General features: G+C 42.1%; 2 protein-coding genes across 2 annotated transcripts in view; one reads left to right on the forward strand and one right to left on the reverse strand.

The window, feature by feature from the left end:
- LOC128743360 (homeotic protein female sterile) overlaps positions 1 to 24,732 on the forward strand; it is a 420,579-nt gene that overhangs the window by 220,245 nt on the left and 175,602 nt on the right. The gene's annotated exons all lie outside the window — the stretch shown is intronic.
- Positions 1 to 24,732, reverse strand: part of LOC128740451 (ATP-binding cassette sub-family C member Sur) — a 119,061-nt gene that overhangs the window by 7,005 nt on the left and 87,324 nt on the right. The window contains exons 18-29 of the mRNA XM_053835991.1: positions 24,370 to 24,524; positions 24,006 to 24,196; positions 23,372 to 23,572; positions 23,139 to 23,294; positions 22,729 to 22,862; positions 15,208 to 15,452; positions 14,651 to 14,872; positions 14,384 to 14,541; positions 12,347 to 12,792; positions 2,961 to 3,088; positions 1,712 to 2,003; positions 1,417 to 1,613 (exon numbers count right to left, since the gene is read on the reverse strand). Of these exons, the coding sequence (XP_053691966.1) occupies positions 1,417 to 1,613; positions 1,712 to 2,003; positions 2,961 to 3,088; positions 12,347 to 12,792; positions 14,384 to 14,541; positions 14,651 to 14,872; positions 15,208 to 15,452; positions 22,729 to 22,862; positions 23,139 to 23,294; positions 23,372 to 23,572; positions 24,006 to 24,196; positions 24,370 to 24,524 (2,525 nt within the window). The remainder of the gene's footprint in view (positions 1 to 1,416; positions 1,614 to 1,711; positions 2,004 to 2,960; positions 3,089 to 12,346; positions 12,793 to 14,383; positions 14,542 to 14,650; positions 14,873 to 15,207; positions 15,453 to 22,728; positions 22,863 to 23,138; positions 23,295 to 23,371; positions 23,573 to 24,005; positions 24,197 to 24,369; positions 24,525 to 24,732) is intronic.

Genomic DNA, 24,732 nt, shown 5'->3' on the forward strand with positions numbered 1-24,732 from the left:
ACTAAATAAGTAATTTCGGACAAAATTGCAATATATCAGCAAAGTTCAGGACTGCTTAAGAAAATCCCTTGGGGAATGAAATGTATTCCGCTGATTGAGATTAGCTCCTGAATTTTTGATAAACTTTTGATAAAATTCAGAAGTTTAGCTTAATAATAGTGACTTATAGTGGAAACTGCTTGAAGAATTAAAGTTAACTAGAAGTTTGGTATGCTGATATCCCTCACTTAGTCAACCCATCAATTATAATAGGGTAAATCAATAAGTGGACTGCTTAAAATAGGTTCCCTACAAAATGTTCCAATTTTTAGTTCAATTTCGAGCTTAATTTTAAATTCAATGTCCAGTCGAATTTCAACTTTAATTTCAAATCCAGTTTTTAATCCAATCCATGGTAACGCCCATATTTGTGCGACAGGGTTTTACAAGTAAAACTTGAGTCGAAGTTCTCGTTCACGAATCAATCTGGTGTGCCGCAAGGCAGTAACTGAGGACCACTTTTGTTTAATTTAATCTTAAACAACGCCACCTCTGTCCTTGAAAGAGGCTGCAGACTGGTCTCTAAATGCGAGGTTCGAGTACAAAGGACACTGCGATCATTCTCGCTGCTGACCAACCGCTTTCACCGCACCAAATTTGGCCGCAACGATCCAATTGCATCGTATACTAGAACATTTAATCGTGTTGAACAATACTTTGAATTTGGCGAACCTGGGAAAGGCTGTAGGAATCACGAGGATCGTAGTACCGCAATTGTCCTGTACTCTAAGCTCTAGTTGCGAAGTTTGTCGAAAAAAACAGACGCTCAAGTTTCAAAAACATAATGCAGGACGTAAGCTTTGCTTTGCTCTTCACTCCTGCCACTGGGCCCCATTTGCATCCCTAAATTCATTAAGTCGAGCGCATTTAACGATCGATTCATGATGAAATCCAAAGCAAGTGCACTTTTAAAAATCTCCTTTCAACCATCAGCAATATAACCATGTCGATCATATCTATACAGTAACAGTTTGAAGTGGTATCAATATTGGGACTTCAATTGACATTCGTGTGTTTTTGAATTCTATTGAAGTGGATGAAAGTTTCAAATAAAAATATACTCCCCATGCACGCGTGCTCGCTGAATCAGTTGAAATCAATACAAAAATATAGAGCTAACTTCAAAACACATCACAAATATGCATTAGAGCGAAACCATTCGAGCAGCATATCACTGACATTTTGGCCGACACGGTTGTCACACGCTACCGTTTCGGTTTCGCCTAATACAAACATTTACAACTTTACCCGCTGTAAAACACATTTCATTTGCAACCGATAATATTTTGGTATCAAGACAGCAAAACATATAAATATTCATCAGTGATTCCATAACAAACCAGCTAACATTCGAATAACTAATTCAAATTTAGTTACCGCTATCGTGATCACCGTTCGGCCTTTGAAAGCCCTCCCGGCTGCCTCCAGTACCAGTTTCTCCGTTTCCAGGTCGAGTGATGAGGTCGCCTCATCCAGCACCAAACAAACGGAACCCCGCAGAATAGCACGGGCCAAGCACAGAAGCTGCCGCTGACCTGCACTTAACAGGGGCCTACCTTCGTCAATTTGTGTATCTGAAAGTGTTCGATAGTAAAGACAATGTGGATAACAATTAAGGTTAATCTAATTAATTATTTTTTCCTAAATCGCCTCTCATATGCTTCACACTTACCCAGCCCATCCGGCAGTTCCATCACCACCTCCTTCAATTGCGCCATCTCGAGACAGTTCCATAATTCCAAATCGCCAAAATGTCCCCGCGGGTCGAGATTTTCCCGTAGACTACCCCCGAACAGTACCACTTCCTGAGGAATTATGGACAGCCGGCTGCGCAGTTCCTCGCTATGGATGCCAGCAATGTCGACATCATCGATCAATATCCGCCCATCGACCAACTCCAGCACGCCGAACAGCGACAATGCTAGCGAAGATTTACCGCTTCCGGTTCGACCGCATATGCCAATCTGCGAACACAGTTCACGACATGAAAAAAAAGGAATGTAAAGAAGAAAAAATATGAAAAAAATGGTTCGCTGGAACGCCCCGGAAATGAAAAACTGTCACTACAGCTGAAAAGCACTCCAAAGCGGCTAAAGCCGGCACTCGGTCATCCACTGGGAACGGTTAGCAGTCTCTTCTTCAACCAGAGACGGTCGCCCATTGCATTGAAGTGCATTTTAATTTCCACCCATTCTGAAAGCTAATTTCAGATCATCAATTTAACAGACTCACTTTCTTGGTACTTTACTGTCGAGTAATGGGCAGGGTTGCTAGTTTTGTCCCTCGTCCGTTGACAAATTGTATAAAGCGCAATTTGAAAACAAAAAAATGAAATGGAACTACTGCAGTAGCACAGATAGTGTGACAGCCTATTCGTCAACACTGCTTGTAGACAAGTTAAAGCATCGAGTCCAACTCCTAACCGAGAGCAACTTTATCATGTAAAGGGTCACCCACTTTCAAACCGCCCAACCACCGACCAGCTGCATGCAACTCTGTGTCAACAAACAACAACCTTATTCCGAGCTTTTAGTTGCCCTTCAGTTTCCGGTCGCTGAAGAAGAAGCAACGAAGAAGCAGAAAGAAACGGCCACTCTCTAGATGTACAAAACTTGTTTTCCCATCCCGCTTGTACTAGGTTAGTTTTACATATAGTTCCGCTCCGGTAGCAGCTCTCTTATTCCGGTGCCAACATAAATAATTAATTGTAGCCATTCTCTTGGAAGCTACCAACAATCCAGACCAGTGCAAACCGCCAGCCCCAGTACGGTACGGTTATCCGTTCGTCTGTCGGTTCTATTCCATTATTTTTACATCTGCGTTTGAGCAACTACTACCTACCACCACTACTACTATTACCTACTGCCACTGTAAACGCGGGCGGAAATGGCAGGCAGGATTTCGTCCCGAAGCCAACTTACCCTCTGTCCGGTGGGAATGGTTAAATTCAAATTTGTGATTACGTTCTCCTTCTGGCTTTCGTACCGCAGGGAAACGTTCTCGAACACGATGTCACCTTTCTGGGGCCATGAGATCGGAACCGGTTTATCTGCCGAAGAGAGTTGATTGAGAAGATGCACATTAATCGATTTTACTCTGCGGTAAATATTTTCTGTGACAGGGATTGAATTATGCTCGCAATTACTCAGTAGCTAGCATTCATGACGGCACAGGAGGGTTGCGGGTGGCATCCCACAGAGTTCCACCAAGTTTTCTTAAACTAGCGCATCAACGGAGGGACAACTTTTATGTTGTGGTTTGAAAATAGTAGAATGATAGTTAAACAAGGTTTTGGTAATTCCGAAAAGTTGAAATTAAAATTCATACTACCCGTACATAAAACATTGTGAAAATTTGCATTAGTTCATTGATTGAAGCAAGTGTGAGTGGCGAATGAACATTTCTAGACATATTTTAGATTATCAACCCAAACCAATCAAATCAAGCCAAATCAATGGCATCGAATTTTCATGATTTACTCTTTACTCTACTCTAGTCGGACCTTCTAACGCGCTAGTTCTCTCAATGACTAATACCCGTGGGGCCCTTGAAGAAACTGATTTCATCGAACTATCGTCCGACGTCCGTCGCTACCGGGTAGCGTGGCTAGCCCACCGGAACCTCCCGACTTTCGCCAGGTAAACGACGAATACCCCCCTAGGAATGCCTTTTTTATATTGTTTATGCAGGGAGAAAATCTACATAGACAGCACCTTCACGGTGCCGAAAAGGATTCTCAAGGTGCCAACATGCGCCTACCTACTAAAAACTCTTCTGCTGCCCATTCCTGAACCCCTCCCGGAACTACTGTTAGGTTTTACTTCGGGAGGTAGGACGTGCCTAAGCACTCCGACTTATCCGTTGCGTGCGTGGGTTCACACAACACCCTTCCCTACTAGCACGGTTGTTACAAAGTAGTTGTGGTAACCGAATTATGACTAATTTCAGTTGTAATCCGGTTGCGTCAACTAAATGGACCTAAAGTGTGCTACTTGGGTTGTCACTTCATACCGCCACTACCCTTCACCTAGGGCCTGGGCTGCCCAATCAGCCCATTACTGACCCTTAGTTAGAACGTTAAATCACCGCAATATTATGATTTGAGATTGCTTGATTCTTCTCGGTGAAATGATAACTATGTTTGTTTTATGCGTGACGCGTTTCAGCCTACTACATTCCTTCGGCCATCTTCGGACGCAAAACAGGCACGTCTAGTAACTTTAAGCGTTCGGAACGGAATAGACATTGAACGCTTAAAGTTACTAGACGTGCCTGTTTTGCGTCCGAAGATGGCCGAAAGAATGCAGTAGGCTGAAACGCGTCACGCATAAAACAAACATAGTTATCATTTCACCGAGAAGAATCAAGCAATCTCAAATCATTACTGACCCTAGCTAAGCTATGTCAGGCCCTGTCGTTGCAAACGTTCTAGCCGTTGCAACTCCGTTATCACCTCCGTTGCCGCCCTATCGACGCACCCCATGCACGCTGTTCAGCGCATATACTCTGCACGATGTTGTCGGCGTTGATCGCATCCAACGATATGATACGGTAGCCGCACGCAACGCGCAACGCGCAATGCCAACAGCCTGAACACCTTGTTCAGACATGCCTGATTGCGCTTACTCTCCAAAGCCGGAGCCCATGCCGGTGCACCATACCGTAGCACCGCCATGGCAACGCTGGTCATCAGGCGTCTCTTACTGCTGCTAGGACCGTAGCCGTTCGGCATGATCTTGGACAGCGCAGTAACCGCCGTTAACGCTTTGCCACAAGCATAATCACCATGGCTGGTGAAGTTCAGCCTATTGTCTGCCATGACACCCAGGTACTTCACACTTCGTTTGGAGACAATCACCTGTCCTCCAACGATTATTTTGGCCTCTAGGGCCGACTTGCGGTTACTGATCATCACCGCTTCCGTTTTGTGGTGGGCCAATCGTAGATTGACGCCCGGTATCCAACCTTCTGTTATGCTAATAGCGTCTGATACCAGCATTTCCACCTCCTCTAGAAACTCGCCTACCACTGTAAGGACGATATCATCGGCGAAGCCAGTGATCTCGACCCCAGTGGGAAGTTCGAGCCTCAGCACCCCATCGTACATGGCATTCCAGAACGTGGGACCGAGAATCGAGCCCTGTGGAACATCCGCTCTCACTTTGTACTTCTTCGCCCCATCCGCCGTGTCGTACACTAGCGTCCGGTTCTCGAAGTAACTTTTAAGCAACCTGCATAGATGATCCGGTACCCTCATCCTATGCAGCGCTAGCGCGATTGCACCCCAGTTAGCGCTGTTAAAGGTGTTTTTGACATCGATTGTGACTATGGCATAATACCTGTCGCCTCGTCTTTTCCGTCTCATAGGCTTCTCGGCCCTCTCCACCACGGACTTTATGGCGTCTACAGTGGACTTCCTTTTACGGAAGCCAAACTACGAGCTTGCCAGTCCGGCATCACTTTCCACCACAGGCATCAGCCTGTTTAGAATTCCCCGCTCTAGCAATTTGCCTAACGCGTCCAATAGGTAAATTAGCCTGTAAGTCGAAGGATCACCAGGCGGTTTCCCCGGCTTTGGCAGCAGTACCAATTTTTGAACTTTCCATTTGTCTGGAAATTCGCATACCTCAAGGCAATTCTGAAGTGTCTCTCTAAACATATCGGGATATGCTTGGGTCGCCACTTTGAGTGCCTCGTTCGTAATCCCGTCAGGACCGGGCGCTTTCTTCGTTTTTAAACCCCTGGCAATTACGATGAGTTCCTCATTCGTGACCGGAATGAGGACATCATTCGATTGACCGTACGGGGTCGAAGGCCACCAAACTGGATCGTGTTGCGGAAAGAGCCATTCCACGATGACTTTCAGCTTTTGGGGGCAGGTTTCCTGCAGAGCGGATGTACCCTTCATCTTTTTCATCACCACCTGGTATGCACCACCCCAGGGATTCGAACCCGCGTTGCGGCATAGCTCCTGAAAACAAGATTTCTTGCTACGCCTAACCTCCTTGTTGAGCGCCAACCTGGCTGCTCTAAGTTCGACTCCCCGAGCTTCAGCAACTGCATCGGAACGGGTCCTCTGCGCTAGCCTTCTCGCTCTGTGGCACCTGGAGCGGAGCTGGGCAATGGAATCACTCCACCAGTATACCGAACGACGACCGTTCGTTGGCTGTACCGTCCTGGGCATAGTGGTATCACATGCCCGTACTAGGTCAACTCACGGGCACTCATGTTCGAGCGGTTGCTCTCTGCGCTGAGTGCTTCAACGAACAGGTCTTTGTCGAAGGACTTCACTTTCCACCTCCTCCCTATCGACTTCAACCCGCGTGGCCGTAGCATCCGTCGTTCAATCGTGTACCGTATAGCTTGGTGGTCCCCAAGTAGCACTTGTAACTAATCATAAAAATAAAAAAATACAAAAAGGTTGCACAGCAGTTACATTTAGGATACTTGTAACGAGTTAGGTTACATAAAATTAAAAATAGTTACTTTTTAGTTTTCTAGTGACAAAAATCTCAAAAAGTTACCAGGTAGTTACCAAATGACCAAATTGAAACCTTTTGTTCGAACTGTCAACAACTTGGTCGTCGCAAAACAGTCACCTTTCAGTTACGAGTTACCAAATAGTTATCAAGTGACACAAATGAAACCTTTTTCCAAACTGTCATCAACTTGCTGGTCGCAAAACAGTTAATTTTCCGTTACGAGCAGTTACGAAGTCAAAAAAAGTCGGCTAGTAACATTTTCGCAACAATTTGTTCACTGTTCCTTGTAAACACAACGGATTAAGGAAAAACTAGACCTGAAGAATATTGCTAATGGTAAAGATAAACAATTGGTACACGGGTTGTGAAATGCTCTTGTAAATGCGTTTATTTACTTAATTGATGGTACTTGGAATCTTCTCCGCCCAGACATTGGTATTAAGTAAACAAATGATGATTATTCTCAAACGTCAAAACGATCAAGTTACATCGAAACGAAACCGGCAATGAAAATAGGTTAAAGTGTAACTTAGAAATGACGACATAAGAAATAAGTGACTACAACAGATTTAATATTGGTTACCGTATAACCGATACCGTAACCATGTCGAAGGCTAAGGTTACGTACAACTAGAATGTAACTGAAATGTAACCTTCTATGATTAACACTAGTGGTAACTGTTTTATTCAAACTGAAACTATTCTTTGATATTAAATTAACACTTTCTTTTCACAACAATCACTAAAAAATACCTTTTCCCGATATCAACAATGTGAACAATGAACAATGGCTGCTTAAAATCATTTCATGCAATATGCCGAAAACGATACAAAACTTCAAGGACGATGGTGTAGTAGTTAGAACCAAAGGCAAAATGGCTATGAATTTTACTGTGATAGAAGTGATAGCGAAAACAACTTGATTTTTAATGGTTTCTAGGTGAATGCTCCACTAATTCATTATTGCTAAGAATAAATTTAAAAAATCAAAAAATTAAAATTTAAATTTTTATATTTGATTTACAAAACATCAATTTTTCAAAGAAGTAAGTAACGAAAAGCTATATTGAATAAGAGCGCGTGAATTTTTCAAAGCTAGAATCATGCATTTCACCATAAATTTGAAACTGCATTAAAATTTGTGTTGAAATAATAATTTATACACTCTTCTATATTCAACAGTTAAATTTACTGCTTGACGTTGACAGCCATAGATTGAAATAATAAACCTGCTACATTTTCGCTATGCAATAAAAGTTACAAGATAACTAATTTGCCACCAATTGAAAGTCAATTTACAGTTTATGTGTAACTTCAATAGTAACCATTTTGTAACTATACATGTTACATATTGGTTATTGAGTAACTGTTAATGCAACCAGATTTAGTTACATAAGTTGCGCTATTTCGGTTACACAACTGTTATATTTTAGGTTACTGTAACCGAAGTTTTATATTTAAATTTGTCGCATATCAGCCGCTGCGACTCAATTGTGACAACGTGTGCTACTTGGGTCGCTATGCGTGTGCTCATCTGACACCCTCCAACCCAACCCATGTTGGCAAGCAACGTTGGGCTGCAGAAGGTGATATCGAAAAGGTAAGGACAGATCCCACGTTAGCCAGACTTACATCCAGCTTGGACAGAGCTTCCAGCAAGCTTTGTCTTCTAGGGGTAGTGCACCTGCTACCCCGTTCGTCAGCCCAAGCATTGAAGTCTCCTCCAATGACAACGGGTTTGCGGCCCGTAAGCTCGTGGTGAGCACGTCTAGCATCCGGTCAAACTGCTCCGACGACCTGTAACTCCTAGAAATGCCTATAACTGGTGATTCGAACGCCTGTGCCACACTCCGTTTTACGTTTACCCCACAGTGGTTGTTAGCTTCTTATCCAGCAATTTCTATTTCTACCTCCACCCAAGAGCAGCTGGGATATGAAATACCCCCAAGGAAGATCAAGTAGCCATCCGCGGTGGGAACATTTGAGCGCCTGTTCTCCATATCAGAAGCAGCTCAAAATGGCGTTTGACCTCCATTTTAGAGGCGGTTGATCATCTTCCTTGTGTCAGCGTGGAACTCTAAGTAGCACTGTGCACTCCGGGGAAGCAAGGAATTAGTGCAGCAACTTCCGATCTCAACTTTTAGGGAGCACAGATTGCCCAGGTCGACCGGTAGAAGAAATACAAACGGCGAATCAAGGTTTGAGTGCACACCAGCTAACCAACGACTTAACGACTTTGGCGCCTTCAAGAACATGAATGCATCTAGTGTCTTCTTTCAGCAGAAACTTCTACACAAGTTAGTGACCTGGAGCTGAAATACGCCCAAAAACATCATCAAAGCTGTGGAATCATTCATGAAAGGGTGATGGCTGAAAAGAACGCTGCGCGGGTGGTAAGCATGCACAGTACCACTCACCAGGACGTAGAAAGACGCAGATAGAAGAAAATGTAGCGAACCCATATCTTCCGGGAAAAAATTCTCCCTGAAGAAGGAGGGGGAATATGCAGAGTTCAAGCAGCGCCATCGTTCTCAGGAAACATGAAAGTTCTAACGTTTGATCGATACGCGACCATTCGTATGGCGAAAGTTGTAGCGATACGAATGACCGGTACTATCCATTGACTTCAATGCTGCAAATGATACCATCGACCGCGAAGATCCATGGAAAATTATGGTCGATAACGCCTTTCTCAGGAAGCTGATATGACAGGTGCAAAATATACAGATTAAAATTAGACGGTGCACAGTGCAGTATGCAGATGTCCAATTGATTGACGAGTTCATTCGAATCCCACAAGAGGTTCTTCAGGGTGATGGTCTCTTGTGCCTGAGTAGCTCAGGACCGAGTACAATGGAGAGGAATTTATGATACGGCAAGAGCCAACCCGGCTCTCGGCTGAATAAGTAAGTAAAAGAGGTCTCATCCGCTATTGTGACTCATAATTTTTACTCATACAGCGTCACACGAATCAACGTAACTAGTTCTGTAGAAAAACCATGTGCTAGCGTTAACTGCCACAGCTCATTTCGTTTGACTGAATCGTATGTCGCTTTAAAATCCACAAAAAGATGATGAGTCTCTAGTTGTACTCCCGAAACTCGTCAGTTACTCGACGCAGGGTAAATATCTGATCCATCGTGGAGCGACCCTTATGAAAACCAGCTTGGTACTCGCCGACGAAGAATTCCGCTAACGGTCTCAATCTACAACACAGGATACACTGAAACAAGAATCATGGTAATTGTTACCATATTAGAGGGTAAAATTAAAAGGACACACCAGTGAATTTTTGCAGAAAAGATTTCTGTTTAGCTTAAGCAGTGTTCTGGTCAAAATTACTATGTGTTGTTTTCGGCGTTACCCCGATACATGAGAAAAATAACAGAATCGTAGTCAAAATTACTAGACATGACCATGAAAGGTAGTAAAATTATCTGAGAACATATTACTTGTACAAGAATCATGGTAAATTTGAATAGCTTTTTCATGGTACTTACAAAAAGCATGCGTTTTCTGCAAAATTGTGCGAGATACCATGGTTTTTGTTTCAGAGTAGGGAGAGCACCTTATAGACAGAATTGAACAATGTAATTCCTCGATAGTTTTTACTCTCGAGCCGATGTCCGTTTTTTAAATTATGGGAAATGAGGCCAATCAACCACTCCTCCGATGTTTATTTTCCACCCAAATTCTGACAATGATGCGGCGAATTGTTTCGTACAGCTGCTCGATCCCTGCTTTTAGAAGTTCAGCCAGGATACCATTCTTTCCAGCAACGTTACCGCTTTTCAGCTCACTGATTGCCTTCATAAACTCATCCTGCATTGGTGGCTCCACAGTTTGGCCGTCGCTCACAATTCTTATCCTGTACCTGCTGTTCTTCGTGTTTACTTCTCTATTGAATAGCGTCTGGAAATACTCTTCCATCTGGTTGTTACCGTTATTTTGTCAGTAAGCAGGTTGCCAGCACTATCATTGCACATCCTAGGCATGACAAAATTCTTGCACCTGACCCTTTTGTAGAAACTCCGTGTGTCGTTGCTGGCGAACCTCTCCTCTGGACCCGCGAGCACGTGCTCGTTGTACTGGCGTTTTTTAGACGGTGAGTTCTTTTTTCCACAGCTCTACCAGGACGAACCAAAAAGATTCGCACAGAGTCTCTGTGCGCTCCTGCTTCTGCTTATAGAAGCAGGATTCTTATAGAGTTCTTAAGAATTGAATCCCAGAGATAGCTATAACTCAGTACGGGAAACGCCTGCAGTATGAAATAAGAATCAAATATATTATATTAACAATATGGTTCACTTCGCAAAATCCCATATATATCCGAAGAGACGCAAAAGTAACACCCTCTTGCGGACAAAAAGGTGATTAAAAGCTTTTTGTAATAAAATTTTTTAAGCGTGTAACCAATACATAAGAAAAGGTGCGGTAGACAGAATGTGCTATTTCTAACGCTATGACGTCATTCTTGTTTATTGTACCGTTAGGTATAAAACTTAATTGTGTTACTATCCATACCATGCTGGTTCCTTTGTTTACATAACAAATGACAGAATCCAGCAAAGATTCAGGTGTTTAAACGACATGTTTGTTGTTTAAACAGCAGCATAACTGAATTAGAAAAGCCGTTATACCTGTAAAACGTGCAACACACACGCTACATTCGATATAAATGAAAAAGAAAATAATCCAAAATGTAAACAAAGGCGCCACGCCGGTTTCTGTCAATTGACGGCATAATGATTTGGTCTATTTCATAAATGCAAAGGCGATAGAGCTTCTTAATCGTGAATTGAAGATAGAACCAACAAAACGACGAATGTCACAAGTGCGAGCAAACCGAGCGAGAGCTGATTTTCTTAAGCTGGTTCCTCTCCCGTTTTGTTTACATTTGCGACTTTTGTTAATTCTATCTAGAATTGGCTAATTGGCTAAGACGTGTCGAATTTACGGTGTACATTGGTAACCTTTTATGCCGCTATGGCGCTAGTAGTCGTGTCTTCAGGATTGTAGAAGAGTGAACTATATTGTTAATATAATATATTTGTAAGAATCCTCTGGATTCTAAAAGCTGGAATCCTGGTCTTTCGATTCTTTTCTCTGTTCTGACGTGTAAGCGCAGTAAACTACTCATATATATTGAACTCTTGAGATCCTGTCATTTATAAACTCAGCTTATTTGACACTTGCAATTTTGTATGTAATTAACTCATAACTTATCTGCATAATCTGCAGAAACATAAATGGGTGGTAGATGAGGAAAACGCTGCATTGGCGACAAAAATGCACAGTGGCACTCATCAGAATGTGGAAAGTGCTCTTCCGAGTTCGCTGAAGGACGGTCAGTAAAGAATCAAACATTCACGCTGCGGTGGATCCTCCAAAAAGTTCATGAATGCAGAATTCAACGCACTATTATTTCATTGATTTCAAAGTTGCGTGTGATACCATCGACCGTAAAATCATGGCCATTCTAACCTCGCAGAGGACTTTGTTTACGTGAAGGTCCCTCACGTGGGCTGTTCAATATGCCGCTACAGGATGTTATGAACGGAGCAATACATAGGCACAATCTTCAGCAAATCTAGTTAGTTCGCCTGTTTTGCAGATGAAATGGATATTGTCGATAGAACAACATCTGTGGTGGTGGCTGAACAAACTAAAACTCAAAGTAGCGTTAGAGTTAGTAGTTAGAATGTTACTATGCTGTGCAGAAATATTTCTAATTTGTACCTTATTATATTCAGAGATTATGATGCGAAAATGTGAAATACCAATAGCAACTAATCATGAAATTACAGTGTCCATTTGGTACTTACATTTCACCTTATTTCTCTCCCGGGCCCGTTTTCGACTGCTCTCGATATAATACTGTATCCGCTCTACCGCTCCGATGTACATTTCCATTTCGGCAGCCAGCTTCACCACCCAGTTCAGGTAAATCGGAACCAGCAAGGCATAGTTAATGGCCAGCCCAATCAGCGAGGCGTTTGTCGTTTCCGGCTTCAGGCTGGCCGTTATTAGTGCACTACAAATTGCCACAAATACAATAATTGCTCCCAAATAATCGAGAGCGATTCCCAGCCACCGGTTGCTGCAATTTAGGATAACTTGAGCCACATTGTTGGCTTCCATTCGTCGAAAAAGCGTCTCCGTGAAACGGGTCTCCTGCCGGTAGGCTCGGATTGTCGTTACTCCTTCGATGGTCTCGGAAAAATGTGCTATTATTGGCGAATAGGTGATGCTTTCCAGTCTTTGGAGCTCTCTGAAAATTTAAATAACTGTATAGTTTGCACAAGCACAAGTTTCAAAATCATTTAAAGACGTTTGAGATAATTAAACGATAATATTTAGATAAAGGGTCTTATTAAAGAATAAAACTTGAAAGATGAAAGAAACTGAACGACGGTACAAAGTGCTACAGAATGGTTTCATGTCCCATTTCTGTCTACACGACCGAAAAAAGTTTCTTTTTCCCTCGCTTGTCCAGTAAACATCAATAGCTTTTAGATAAACTCGGATGGCATTTTGAAGGACGTTTTTCAACTGCGTGCCTGACGAGAAGGAAAAGTACTGTTCCTTCATTCCGAACATGCAAGCAGAGTCACTTACCGAAAGAAGTGACACAAAAAGTGCCTGAGAATCAGAGAGCTTCATGCATAAATAACATTGGAAACAGTACGCTTTCCGAGAAGAAAAGTTTCACCTGCAAACATTCTAAGAAAGTAGCCCCTTTTTAGGGTACGATATGTCATCTGTGTAACAATGTAAAAACTTAGATAGAGCAATTCATCTTCTGTTATTAAGCAACAAATTCGAAAATATTTTTATTCAAAATTTATATGCAAGCTGGGGAATCTATGAAACAAAAATGTAGCACAGAAACTTCTTCGGAAAGTTTCGCCTCGTAGCACAGAAATATAATTTTGTTGGAAAGGTCAAACCAATACTGTTTCAAAGACTTCAAGTTATTTGAAAGCGTTCTCACTATACCGGTACACAGGTGCTCTGGTATTGCACACCACACAACTAGAATGATAAGAATAATGAAGAAAATTGATTTACCAAACTTTATTCGATCCAATTAAGAGCACCAAAGTGCATTCTATGGCAAGCAGTGTTCAAATGCAGAGTTAGCATTAGAGCAAGCTTCCAACACGTGCAAGTACCCTTCCAGCAATATAGTTCATGCAAAAGGAAGTGTTGGAATATAAACGATAAACTAAAATACGACGAGTATATTTGAAGAAACTTTTCTCGTCTCATTTATTGATTTCGGTGGGAAAGTGGCGCAGCTATGTTGGAACTCTAATTGGCTTCAGCCAATTATGTGCATCGGTAAAATTAACAAAAAAGGGGGTCAGTTTTCCGCTTGAACACTTTTACCAAAAGTTACCCAGAATGTTCAAGTGGTTTTGTGCGGCAGAATCATTCCAGGTAACATTTGCATGTTAGCTCGTGATTTTATGTGTTTGCACAGCTGAGGATTAATAACGTGGTTATTTATTCATACGTTAGTGATGACAAATTTTTGGTTCATTCCCATTATAAAGGAAAAATGTAATTCAGTATTCAGAATAATTCATTTGGGGCACCAAAGCTTTTGAACTTCTTATTTGCTTTAGAAACCAGGTTATCGTTTCTTTTTAGTGAGGATGCTAAAATATCGAACATCCTAACCACTGCATGCCAAAAGAATCCATTGTAACTTTCACTTTATAGGCTAGGTCACGGTAAATCCGTCAGTTTCATATCATCGGGCTATTCTAAAAAAAGCTCTAAAATGGCTGGTAACCGGTGTACACAACGAGTATGCAATCTTGAACGTCACAGACCATAAATCTTCCCTCACTCACCTGGAAGAGCATCGGTAGAACTTTTGCACGATGTAATAAATGCCGCAAATTGGTATTGTTAACAGGATGAAATACGGCGTCACGACACTATTTATGAGCACCGCACAAAGGCACAGCAGAATAAATTGCAGCAGCTTCTGACTTGTTGCAGCGATTTTCTGTGGGAGATCCGAATCGGACCGGAAGACCGAAAACGGAAACACGAGATTAAATCCGGGATTTCCGACCGTTGACTCCTAGATTTATAACGATGCCAATATAGCCTACCTTATCGACCACGGCGATATCGATGCTGAGTCGGTTCATGATGCGGCCCAGGGGTACCGTTTCAAAGAAATGGATCGAGTTTTTCAATACCGACGCCAGCAGCTTGCGGTGCAGTCGCCTACGTGCCTTGCTGCCAGCCATTTGGCCAGTCGGAAAGGAAATCGTTGCTAGCAGGATGCACGTTGCCGACAGTAGTGCGTAAATACGAAAATTGTATGTGATCTGGAAAAGTCGGAGAATAAAATACAATGTTAATTGACGGGTTGGTTGTTGTTTTCAGTCCGGCTACCAATGGGGATGGAAACTACAATATGACTATCAAGGGGCCGTCAATCAAGTGATTGACTGCATTTTGGGCCTACGGAGCCATTACAAAACGTTCGCATGTCCCGAATATTGTCCCAAAAATTAGGTCACAATTTGAATTTAAATGCTTCTACCCGTTACTGATATGAAATTTACAATGCAAATCCTGGCAAATAAATTCCCCATAGCAAGAATCACACTGCGGTAAAGTAGCTTCGTAAAAAACACTTTCCGCAGGTCACTTGTCTCACATCAAGCGGATCAGCGTCGTCTTCCGGCGGCAACCGGTGCGACTGCGTTCCTTCGGTCCAGTTCTGCAGCCAAAAGTCAGTGTATGCCCGCAGGCACTGCTGGACCAGAGCGCTGACGAGGAAGATGGCTGCGACGTGCGGTCCGCTCGCCTTCAGATACAGCCAGTAGATGCGAGCTGGAATTGTGCCATATTTTCGCTCCTCGTCCGTGAGGAACCAGTTTGAGCCATCGTTTGCATCCTTATCTGAAAGTAAACGGGAAAAGTGGGTGAGCATATTCATTTATATAATGAGGTAGCACACTGCAAGTGTATCCAGCGAGTACACTTGATTTGGAAGACATGGTTGGAATTATGGAGCTGTATCACATACGCGTAATTCTAGAAAGTTCTGAGCGTTGCTCTCGCAGCGGAAGTACTGTCTTTTACACTGACACAATTTGTGTTTTTGTGTTAGCAGAAAATCTTTACTGAATCATAGTTTTTTAGCAGAAAGTTTTTCATGTATTCAACGAAAAGTTGAACCACTTTTCATACTGTGTATCATCATGCACCAGCTTAACGAAGCGTTCGTAGAACATCCAACTTTATAATTAATGCCGGATCCAACCTTTCTAATCAATTATGATAATTATGCTACTAAGATAGGTGACTGAGGAAAGTGACAATCATAATAATAATTAAACAAAACGGTTCGTTTTTTGAGCATAATGGTATAGCTCGATATCGGAAAATATAAGGCTAATATATAAGCCTTGTCTATAACCAAAACCAGGCCCCTGCCAGTACACCATACTTTGTGGTAAGAATCGCAGCTCACTCTCTACACGTTTTGTACGAAACTGAAACTAATACATGTGCCAATTAAACTCCAGGTGGTGCAAGCACCTCATGAACACTCTGTCATTCGAGGCAGGATTTGTTGCGGGTCCGTAAAAAGGGGTCCAAAATCGGTGTTAAAACTTTGGGATACAACAGTGTATAGATGATGTTAGTAACCTAGTTAAAACTCCAGTACCACAGTCGATATTAAACAACAGAGTGCGCATAATTCGATGTTTATACGCAATAAGCGCTCTCTGTTGACTATTTTGTATGTAAAGTTTATCTGTGAGCTATGCATGGTATATTTTTTAGTCGCAATTTAGTATTTAAGTCGCAATGATACCTGATGTTTAACATAAGCGCTCTCTATAAGCAAACGTAAGTTTGTAGCAGCAAAAGGGAACGTGCGCTCTGCTGATAGAGATTGCTAATTCGTAGTAACACAACTACAAATGGTAGTTTATTTTCCCACAGTTCAAAAATCTCTTCAACAGCACAGTAAGAAAACCACCAACAGCAACAACAAGTCGCGTGTGCACAAGGGGTTTTAAGTAAGGCGTAGTAATCAGAGACTACTTTTGCAATCATTTACGCCTCATATACGTAACCAATCACAAAAGCCGTTGGTAAAGGGCTGAACATTGCGTAAAATAAATCCCATAATGGTTCTCAGCCTCTTATACAGCAACTATCCTATCCATATCTCCTTGTAGTACCAGCAGGTATACGAGCAACCTTAATGGGGGTCAGGTAACCAACCCCGATGGAAACTAAGGTCGTATACTGATAGTGAAGGGGAAATCATCATCCACGTGTCAGTGTGGGACGTTAAACAGTACTGTCACGATGGACCTCCGGCGACACAGGAAGCTTATGCAAGCCTTACAAGTCATCCATAAAAAACACCAATACAGAAAGTAACTAATGTGGATACGGACCGGAACAATCGGCATAGACCAAGGCAACGAAACAGGACTAACGATTGGAAGCCTGGAATACGGAACATGCAAGTCTCTCAACTATCTGGGAAGTACCCGAATTCTTTCTGATTTAATGAGGGCCCGCAAGATCGATATTGTTGTGCTGCAGGATGTATGCTGGAAGGGCTCTACGGCATAGTTTCAAATCAAGCGAGACCCCAACGATGCCTACTCTCGCGCGAGCGAGTATGAGAAGCATAGCATGCAACGCTTACGCCATCTATGCAATCGTAAAACAAACAGCTGCTGTTTCTGTGTGCAGACATTCTGCTACCTACATACTCACGAACGCACAGTCTTGTAGTATCTTTTTGCATAGCCCACTCGCGAGGCAAACAAATCATGAGCAACAAGCTGTCCGTGAGAGCTAGCGACGCAATGGGATACATATTTTACATTATTTTTTCTTTTCTTCTTTATCTTCGCCGTCGATTCCACACACAGGCGAGAGTGCGAGCTCTCGCGAGTGATAATATCAACAGCTCGGGCTGCAATGACGAGCGAGAGCGACGATCGTGGCTGTTGGCTAAATACACACTCGTAAAAATCTGTCGCAGTGCATGAATAAATAAGGGGGGAAGGGATGCTTCTATCGACGTGTTCGTTAGAACGAGTACGCGTCTAGGAGAAAATTAGAGCACACAAATGAGAGCTTCGCAACACTACTCTATGGCACATGCGTATATAAATAGATACACCATTTACCAGAGCTGCTGCAATCCACACCAGCTAGATACAGCTATTATCGTCATGGGCAACATACAAAAGTGCGTGATTGGATGGTGGTCAACCAACAACCGTATGTGCAAGTTAAGAATCAGAGCCCGTTAGGGCTGGTTCGTTCACGTAGAATGAATTTCGATTCATTTGACAGTACCGTCTCAGACGAGTAAAATTTGACAAAGTTATGTATGGGACATTTGTAGAACCAGTTATTATCTACAATTTTGCTTAACAAAGTTTTACAGTATCTTTTGTATTTACGGTGCTACAATACTAGTACCTTATTTTTGACTAAATGAACGTTCATTTAGTTACTAATGACGTACATTGTAGCATCGGAACTACAACAGACACAGCAAAACTTTCTTCAACAAAATTGTAGAACCTGTTACTACAAATGTCCCATATGTAACTTTTTCAAATTTTGCTCGGCTGAGACGGTATTGTCAAATAAATCAAAATTGAGTCAAAGTGAACGAACCAGCCCTGGAGCCCGTTCAACGTGCATGGTCCACACCTATGAAGTAACGAGGACGATAAAGACACTTCTTACACGTAGCTTGGGCATGAATACGTCAACTGCCCAAGATATGATGTCAAAATCGTCATCGGGCACCTCAACGCTCAGGTTGGCCATGGGGAGAAACCCAGACCGATTATTGGAAAGCTCAGTGCACACCCGCTTACGAACGAAAACGGTCATCGGCTCATGGACTTCGCTGCCTCGAAATATATGGCCAAACGAAGTAGGGGAGTGTCGTCGTGGTTGGGCCACGTTTTGGAATTCGCCCATAACTTTCGTTTCAAAAGGAATTTAGGAAATCTAAATACATCGTTGCAAAGGTCTAAGAGTAAGGTATATTTTTGGAAAGTTTTGAACTAATTGCTTGAAAAATAAGAAAGTTATAGGCATTTACGTGAAGACAAAAAATGTTGTCATAGTCGGGCCATGTTGTGCAGGTTGGGCCACCGCAGAAAATCTAAGACATACGTATTGAAATTCTATATAGAGACATGAAAAGAATGAATTCTGTGAACAACGGCTCATATAGGTACAAATACCCTATTTTTAATTGCATTTTTGCGAAATTTTAGCGATCTTCTAAATTCAATATTGCTACAATCGTCTTTCCCGAAGTGTACAACTACAATGAAAAAACAACAAAAATCTAGGCTTTTATCGTATTAATTTTGCTTTATTTCATCACATTTTACGTGAATGACATTCTCTAGCGATTATTGCGCTTCTGCGCTTAAAATTATTGTGGCCCAACCATGACTATTCAAGTAACCCGACCTTTACAAATAGCGCTTTTCTAGTATTTCAACTTAGCCTTCCCAAACACCTTACTGGAGGGGATTTTTCTATAGTCTTCGTGTGCAGCACAACACACTTCATACATTTTCAAAATATATCTCGTTAATTACATTTCATGAATCATTTGTTGAAGAAAAATTCATTGCGCCTGGAAAACTTTTTTGTAAGATTTAGTCACTGAATTCAGTACGGGTGTTTTGAATACACGATTGAACCTCACAATATTGTGAAAAGTTAGCTATCACTGTAAGAAGTTTTACAATGGTTGCATCATAGATATCATGAGTTACTAAAACTCTAAAATCATGATGGCCCGATCATAACTGTGGCCCGACGATAACGACAATACCCTTCCTACTTCCGGCATAGCCTCCCATATCGCTACACCTGGAGATCACCTCGCAAATCGACCACATTTTGCTTGATCGTCGATGTTAGAACCTAACGTGGCGCAAACCTCGTTTTTAATCACTACCTTTTGATGGTTAAAGTTCGTTGTTACCAGCATTCGGTACCGTCGCCCGCCACGGTATTTATAATCTGGAACAACTTGGAGCTACTCGAAGTCGCTGCTAAGTAAGCACTCAGAGAACTCGTCAAAACGTGAAACGATATAGACAGAAACGAAGACAGAAGACTTAGTTTTTCCGGGATAAGAAGCACCACTTGGAATGAATGCGTGGACAGCTGTATCGTTCTCAGGAGACGTGTAAATTCTACTGAACGTATCCCTTAAAGGCCTTGTGCCGCGAGCCGAAAAATGTCGGGATAAAGACGAAGGGATTTTGTTGACGTAGACGTTGTCAGAAGGACGTTCCATGCGGTTGTTTAGCAGTAAACCAAGATGAAAAGTGAAGCAGTAGTGGTAAATTCGTGTAAAACCAAATACCAGTTAGCAGGAGGAACCGAGCACGATCGAGCTCGCATAGATCGCTCACTACCGAACCAAATGTACCACGTGCAAAACGCTAATAAGACCGGTAGTCCTCTACGAGCACGAACCGTGGACAATGCTCGAAGGGGACGGGGTTCAGTAACCACGCAGATGGAAGTCAATGTCAAGTTGGTGTTGAAATAACAACACAGCATCTGTATCGGTGAACTTGCAAGATGACCAAAGTATCCAATTCTATCTTCATGTTCTGATATTAGTTCTACTGTGTGCTGTGAACAACTGACACCCACTAGTCACCATTGCTGCGAAGCCCGCACTCGTGTAGTCTAATTTTATCATACACGTCTTCTCGTTCTACCGAACACACTAGCATGACCATCTCCCTCGGAATTCCTTCCTTATTTTTTCGTGCCATGCGTCGAGTTTTTGCGATTGTGTGCTTAGCTATCAGCCACCGTTATCGCTTTCGCTCGCAACCCGAGCAATTAATTCCGTAAGATGGAAAAGATAACTTGCAGGCTGTTGACAAATCACGAGCCATTGGCTTCGTGAGCGAGTTGCGCAGAACGACACTACGAGGCTGTACGAGTGTGTCATTAGCAGAATGTATGCGCATAGCATCAGCGGTTGTTTGTCATACTTTTGCGTCAGTGGAGTGAGCGTTGGTTGCTAAGCTTCTCACAATCGCTCGCGTACGGGTAGGCATCATTTGCTTCTCGCTCGGTTTGTATCATTGCTGGTCACATTTGAAACGCGTAGTGCGCTACTTAGAGAGCTCGAAATACTACAGCTTTGTATTTCAGTGCAACAGAAACGTATTCATAGAACCTTTGGTTATGCATATGCTAACTGCGGTAACAACAGAATGACCCTAGATAAACTTCAGGAAGCATGTTACAGGCATTCAGCCCCTTAATACTTTGAACAACTCTACTGAGACAGAGTACGTGTCACTGAGCCAGGCAGCGTGCGTTGCCAAGTAGCTCAGCCCAGCAAACCACCAATCGTATAATAATGTGTGAAAATCATCTTAAATATCGCTAAACAAACTCGAAATCGTACATAAAGCTTAATAAAGCGCACCCTAGTTTACATTTATTCGTACAAAATGATAGTAACTGATTCACATACGATTTTCGTCACAAAATTGTATAGCATTATGGAACTAATCATGTTGAGTCGGATTTCATCGTATACAAATACTTATGAATGTGAATTGTTTTCATATAATTTGAAGTACGTATATCGCCTCCAAAACAGTACGCATATGCTGATTTCGTGCTTCGAATTTTCTAGATATATATCGGTACATATATCATATTTGTTACTTTGATATACGTACGAAAATGTTTGCTGGGAGGAATCTCCTGAGAAATCTCAGGATCGATTGCTGTTTTTCAACAATAGATGGGAACTGGATGAGGACAATTAATCGTCCATCCAAATCACCAACGAACCTCCTGACCAGAAGCGGGAGAAGATTCGCGAGAAGGAAACTATATAATGTCAAATGCAGCCAGTCGTTATCGTTGGTCAAAAATGGAAAAATATTGATAATTCATATAAATTTTCTGCTGGTGTTTTTTTTTTTTGAAAAATACACATTTAGTGTTGAATGGGCCTAATTTTTCTGAATTGTAAATTAATGTATTTGCAAAAACAGAAATAACAGTAGGGCAATCAGTATCAATATATGTCATTATAAAACGCACACTTTAGACGTCCAATGAGGAGTTCATGCACAAGTTTGCTTTATTTGCCCGAAAAAAACCAAACGTAATAATAAAAAAAGAAGATCAGCCAAAACATGAGAAAAAGTAGACCATCTTCACGACTGTCTCTCAGGTTATAACGCAAGAAACAGCGGAATCTGTTTTCCGCACCTTTTATTTTCAATGCATTGATTGCACACTTAGGGCACACGGTGAACGCTTTCAGTGATCATTTTGCCCGGGAGGACCGTTTGCGTCTTTTCGGAGATGTATGAGAAACAGTGAAGATAGTGCATTTAACTTGTTTTTTATAAATTATTCCGACATCATCCAAACATGTAACGAATATTTAAAAATAAATTAAAAACTTTTTAAGCTACAAAACTCACTAAAAAATGCTCAAATTAATGGACTAAGTAGTCAAATCCCCAAACAAAAAAAAAAGCTAACAAAACCACTTTTTTACAACAATTTGACATAAACAAAAGATTTACTATTCTAACTATCAAATCGCTCGCTCAATTAAGCTTATCTTGTTCAATTATTTACTATCATTGCTTATTATATAACGTACTCTAACCTAACCCATGATCTTGCTTCCAGTACTGCTCAGTATGGGTCCGTAAATCCCACTCAACCATTTCTTCCCACAACAGCCAGTTTGTTGTAAACAAGAAACCAGTCGAGAAAACGAAATATGGCGAACATTATAATCAGACTTAAGAAGCTTTTGTTAAGAACCCCAACAGTTGTGATATCTCTCAAATACACCACATTCAATGCAAATGCCTATGCTAATTGACTCGAGACCATTCTCCACGATTGTCTATCTTACTACTCACAGATAATTTATTCGAATTTCATTGGGAGAAATCTTACAATCAGGATCAACAACCTTCCTTTTGGGCATGTTTTGAAGAGCATTAATTTTCGATTCCACCCGACGCCGATGGGAACAACAATTAGCATTCAAATAAATAATCTATAGTTCGAAGTTAATTGGAAGTACATATACAGTAAAAGCAAGCTGCAGCAGTGTGCAGCGGGTGTGATTGATATAACCACCTACCTTCTGTAAAAGCTTCCTCTTCCGCTTCCTCGCTATATCCGGAAGACTTCGAGATCAACCTTCGCAAAGAGTACCGCCATCCGGAGTGCGGTTCGTCACGTCGGTAGGATGGATTCTCACCGGAAGGCAAACTTCTGCAAGGTGTAATAGACTTATTAGTTCGTGATTTTCCAATTTGCCAGTCATCAGAGGTCGACTGCCGCACACCGGAACAAAACGGAGGTCTAATTGATTGCAAATCTATTCCAGTAATTTAAACCCCTTCGAAAAGCACTTATTTCCAGGGTAGCTTATTTACTTTAAATTTTATAAATATTCACTCCAAATCCTTAAGTTTTATAGCGAATTCGTTCCGGTATGCGGCTTTGTGTGAGGTGACTCTTAATCCGTTAGAAAAATATAGTACAAACTTCACAGAACTGCCTTTGCTGGAGGCGGATGGTATTTTACCACAGACAGCCACTCCCGCCATCTCGATCGGATTAGAGTGCCGACCTCGGTACCAAGCACCAGTGCTCAGACTGCGAAAAAGCTTCCGAAAGCCTATAGCATCAGAGAAGCGTATCCTACGAAATGGGTATTACGTTCAAGAAAGATTAACTTCTGCTCTGCTGTGCATATTGATTGCAAGAATTAATCGCACCTTTCATGTGGTCTGCCATTAACTGTGCCATCGTCAGTCGGCGAAAGGCTAACTAACTGAAACGAATTTCGGCTGACAGGTGAACGTGATGATGTGCGTGGGTTGACTGTCGCTGGCGAACGTTCGTCTCGGTGTACGGGCTGGCTATCAATGGCTTCTCCCCGTCCAGTCTGGAGAGATTGTGGGCGAAGGACGTTGTTGCTGGGAGTAAAAGAACGAGATCAATAGGATACCTACATGAGTGAATTCCAGCTCGAACTCATTCAATTTGTCACGGCAGTAAGTTCACCATGATGAATGAGAGCTTCTTGGAATGGGTTGATTCACTTACGGAATGCAAACAGTTTGTATGGCTCGTCGAAAATCATAAAAAAAAGCCGAGACAAGGAGCAAAAAACGAAGACAAAAACATTAAAGGTACTCGTCAAATTAATGAGCCTTGTATTGAAGTATTACTCAAAATAGAGCCTGACTGTGTTTGAGATTTGTAAAGAACAAAGTTGTTTAGGTATGAGAAGCAATGGTTTATGACAAATGAAATTTGATTGCTTTCGGAATTCCGAACAATTATTGTTTGCATTCAATCCAATTTTGATGTATGTATTGACTCGAGACTCGGGACTTGAGAAAGTACCTGTGATGTGCACGAAACACCTTCATTACACGATCCGATGTATCTAGAACCAGTCGCATTAGTTTGTTCGGAAAATTGTGTTCGTGCAGTATCTGCCTTAGCTGGTCTCGATCGGTTGGATCGTATGCTGCTTTGAAGCCAAAAAGGATGTAATGCGTGGGCAAGTAGTGCTCCCGGTATTTCTCTCGGTTCTGTCGGATGATTTAAATTTGATCTGTAGTTGCGCGAATCCCCATGAAGTCTACCTGATACTTCCCCACAAAATCTTATGCCGGCCGTAACAGGCTCTAGAATAACGGCAGCAGTCGAGCCAATCAAAATTTTAGAAATATCCCAATGTAGAGCCGTTGCCAGTGTTTCTAACGCCATGTCTATATAGCTCTGCCGGTAGATGGTCCTTACCAGCGGCATTGTTGGTCTCCAGTAGCTCGATTACTCGTTTGACTTCTTGGAGATCAGGCGTTGGGATATTACTATCTTCCATGGGCACTCCTAGGATAACTTCCGTTCCGCTTCCTTCTGCAACACCGCCATATTGAGGTATTCATCGAAGATAACTTCTACCTGTCGACCACCATGCGCTCGTTTGTGATCAGATTCCTTCCCTCGTCCCTACATAGGTCAGGTTTCGATGTGTTGCGCTTACCTTCTCGTTGCGGTTCACCTTCTCGTAAACCTTGCGCGTGTCATTAACTCGGAATAGTTATTCTAATTCTTCACGATCTCT

The sequence above is a fragment of the Sabethes cyaneus genome, chromosome 3 (genome assembly GCF_943734655.1).
Source record: "Sabethes cyaneus chromosome 3, idSabCyanKW18_F2, whole genome shotgun sequence".
NCBI classification, from domain to species: domain Eukaryota; kingdom Metazoa; phylum Arthropoda; class Insecta; order Diptera; family Culicidae; genus Sabethes; species Sabethes cyaneus.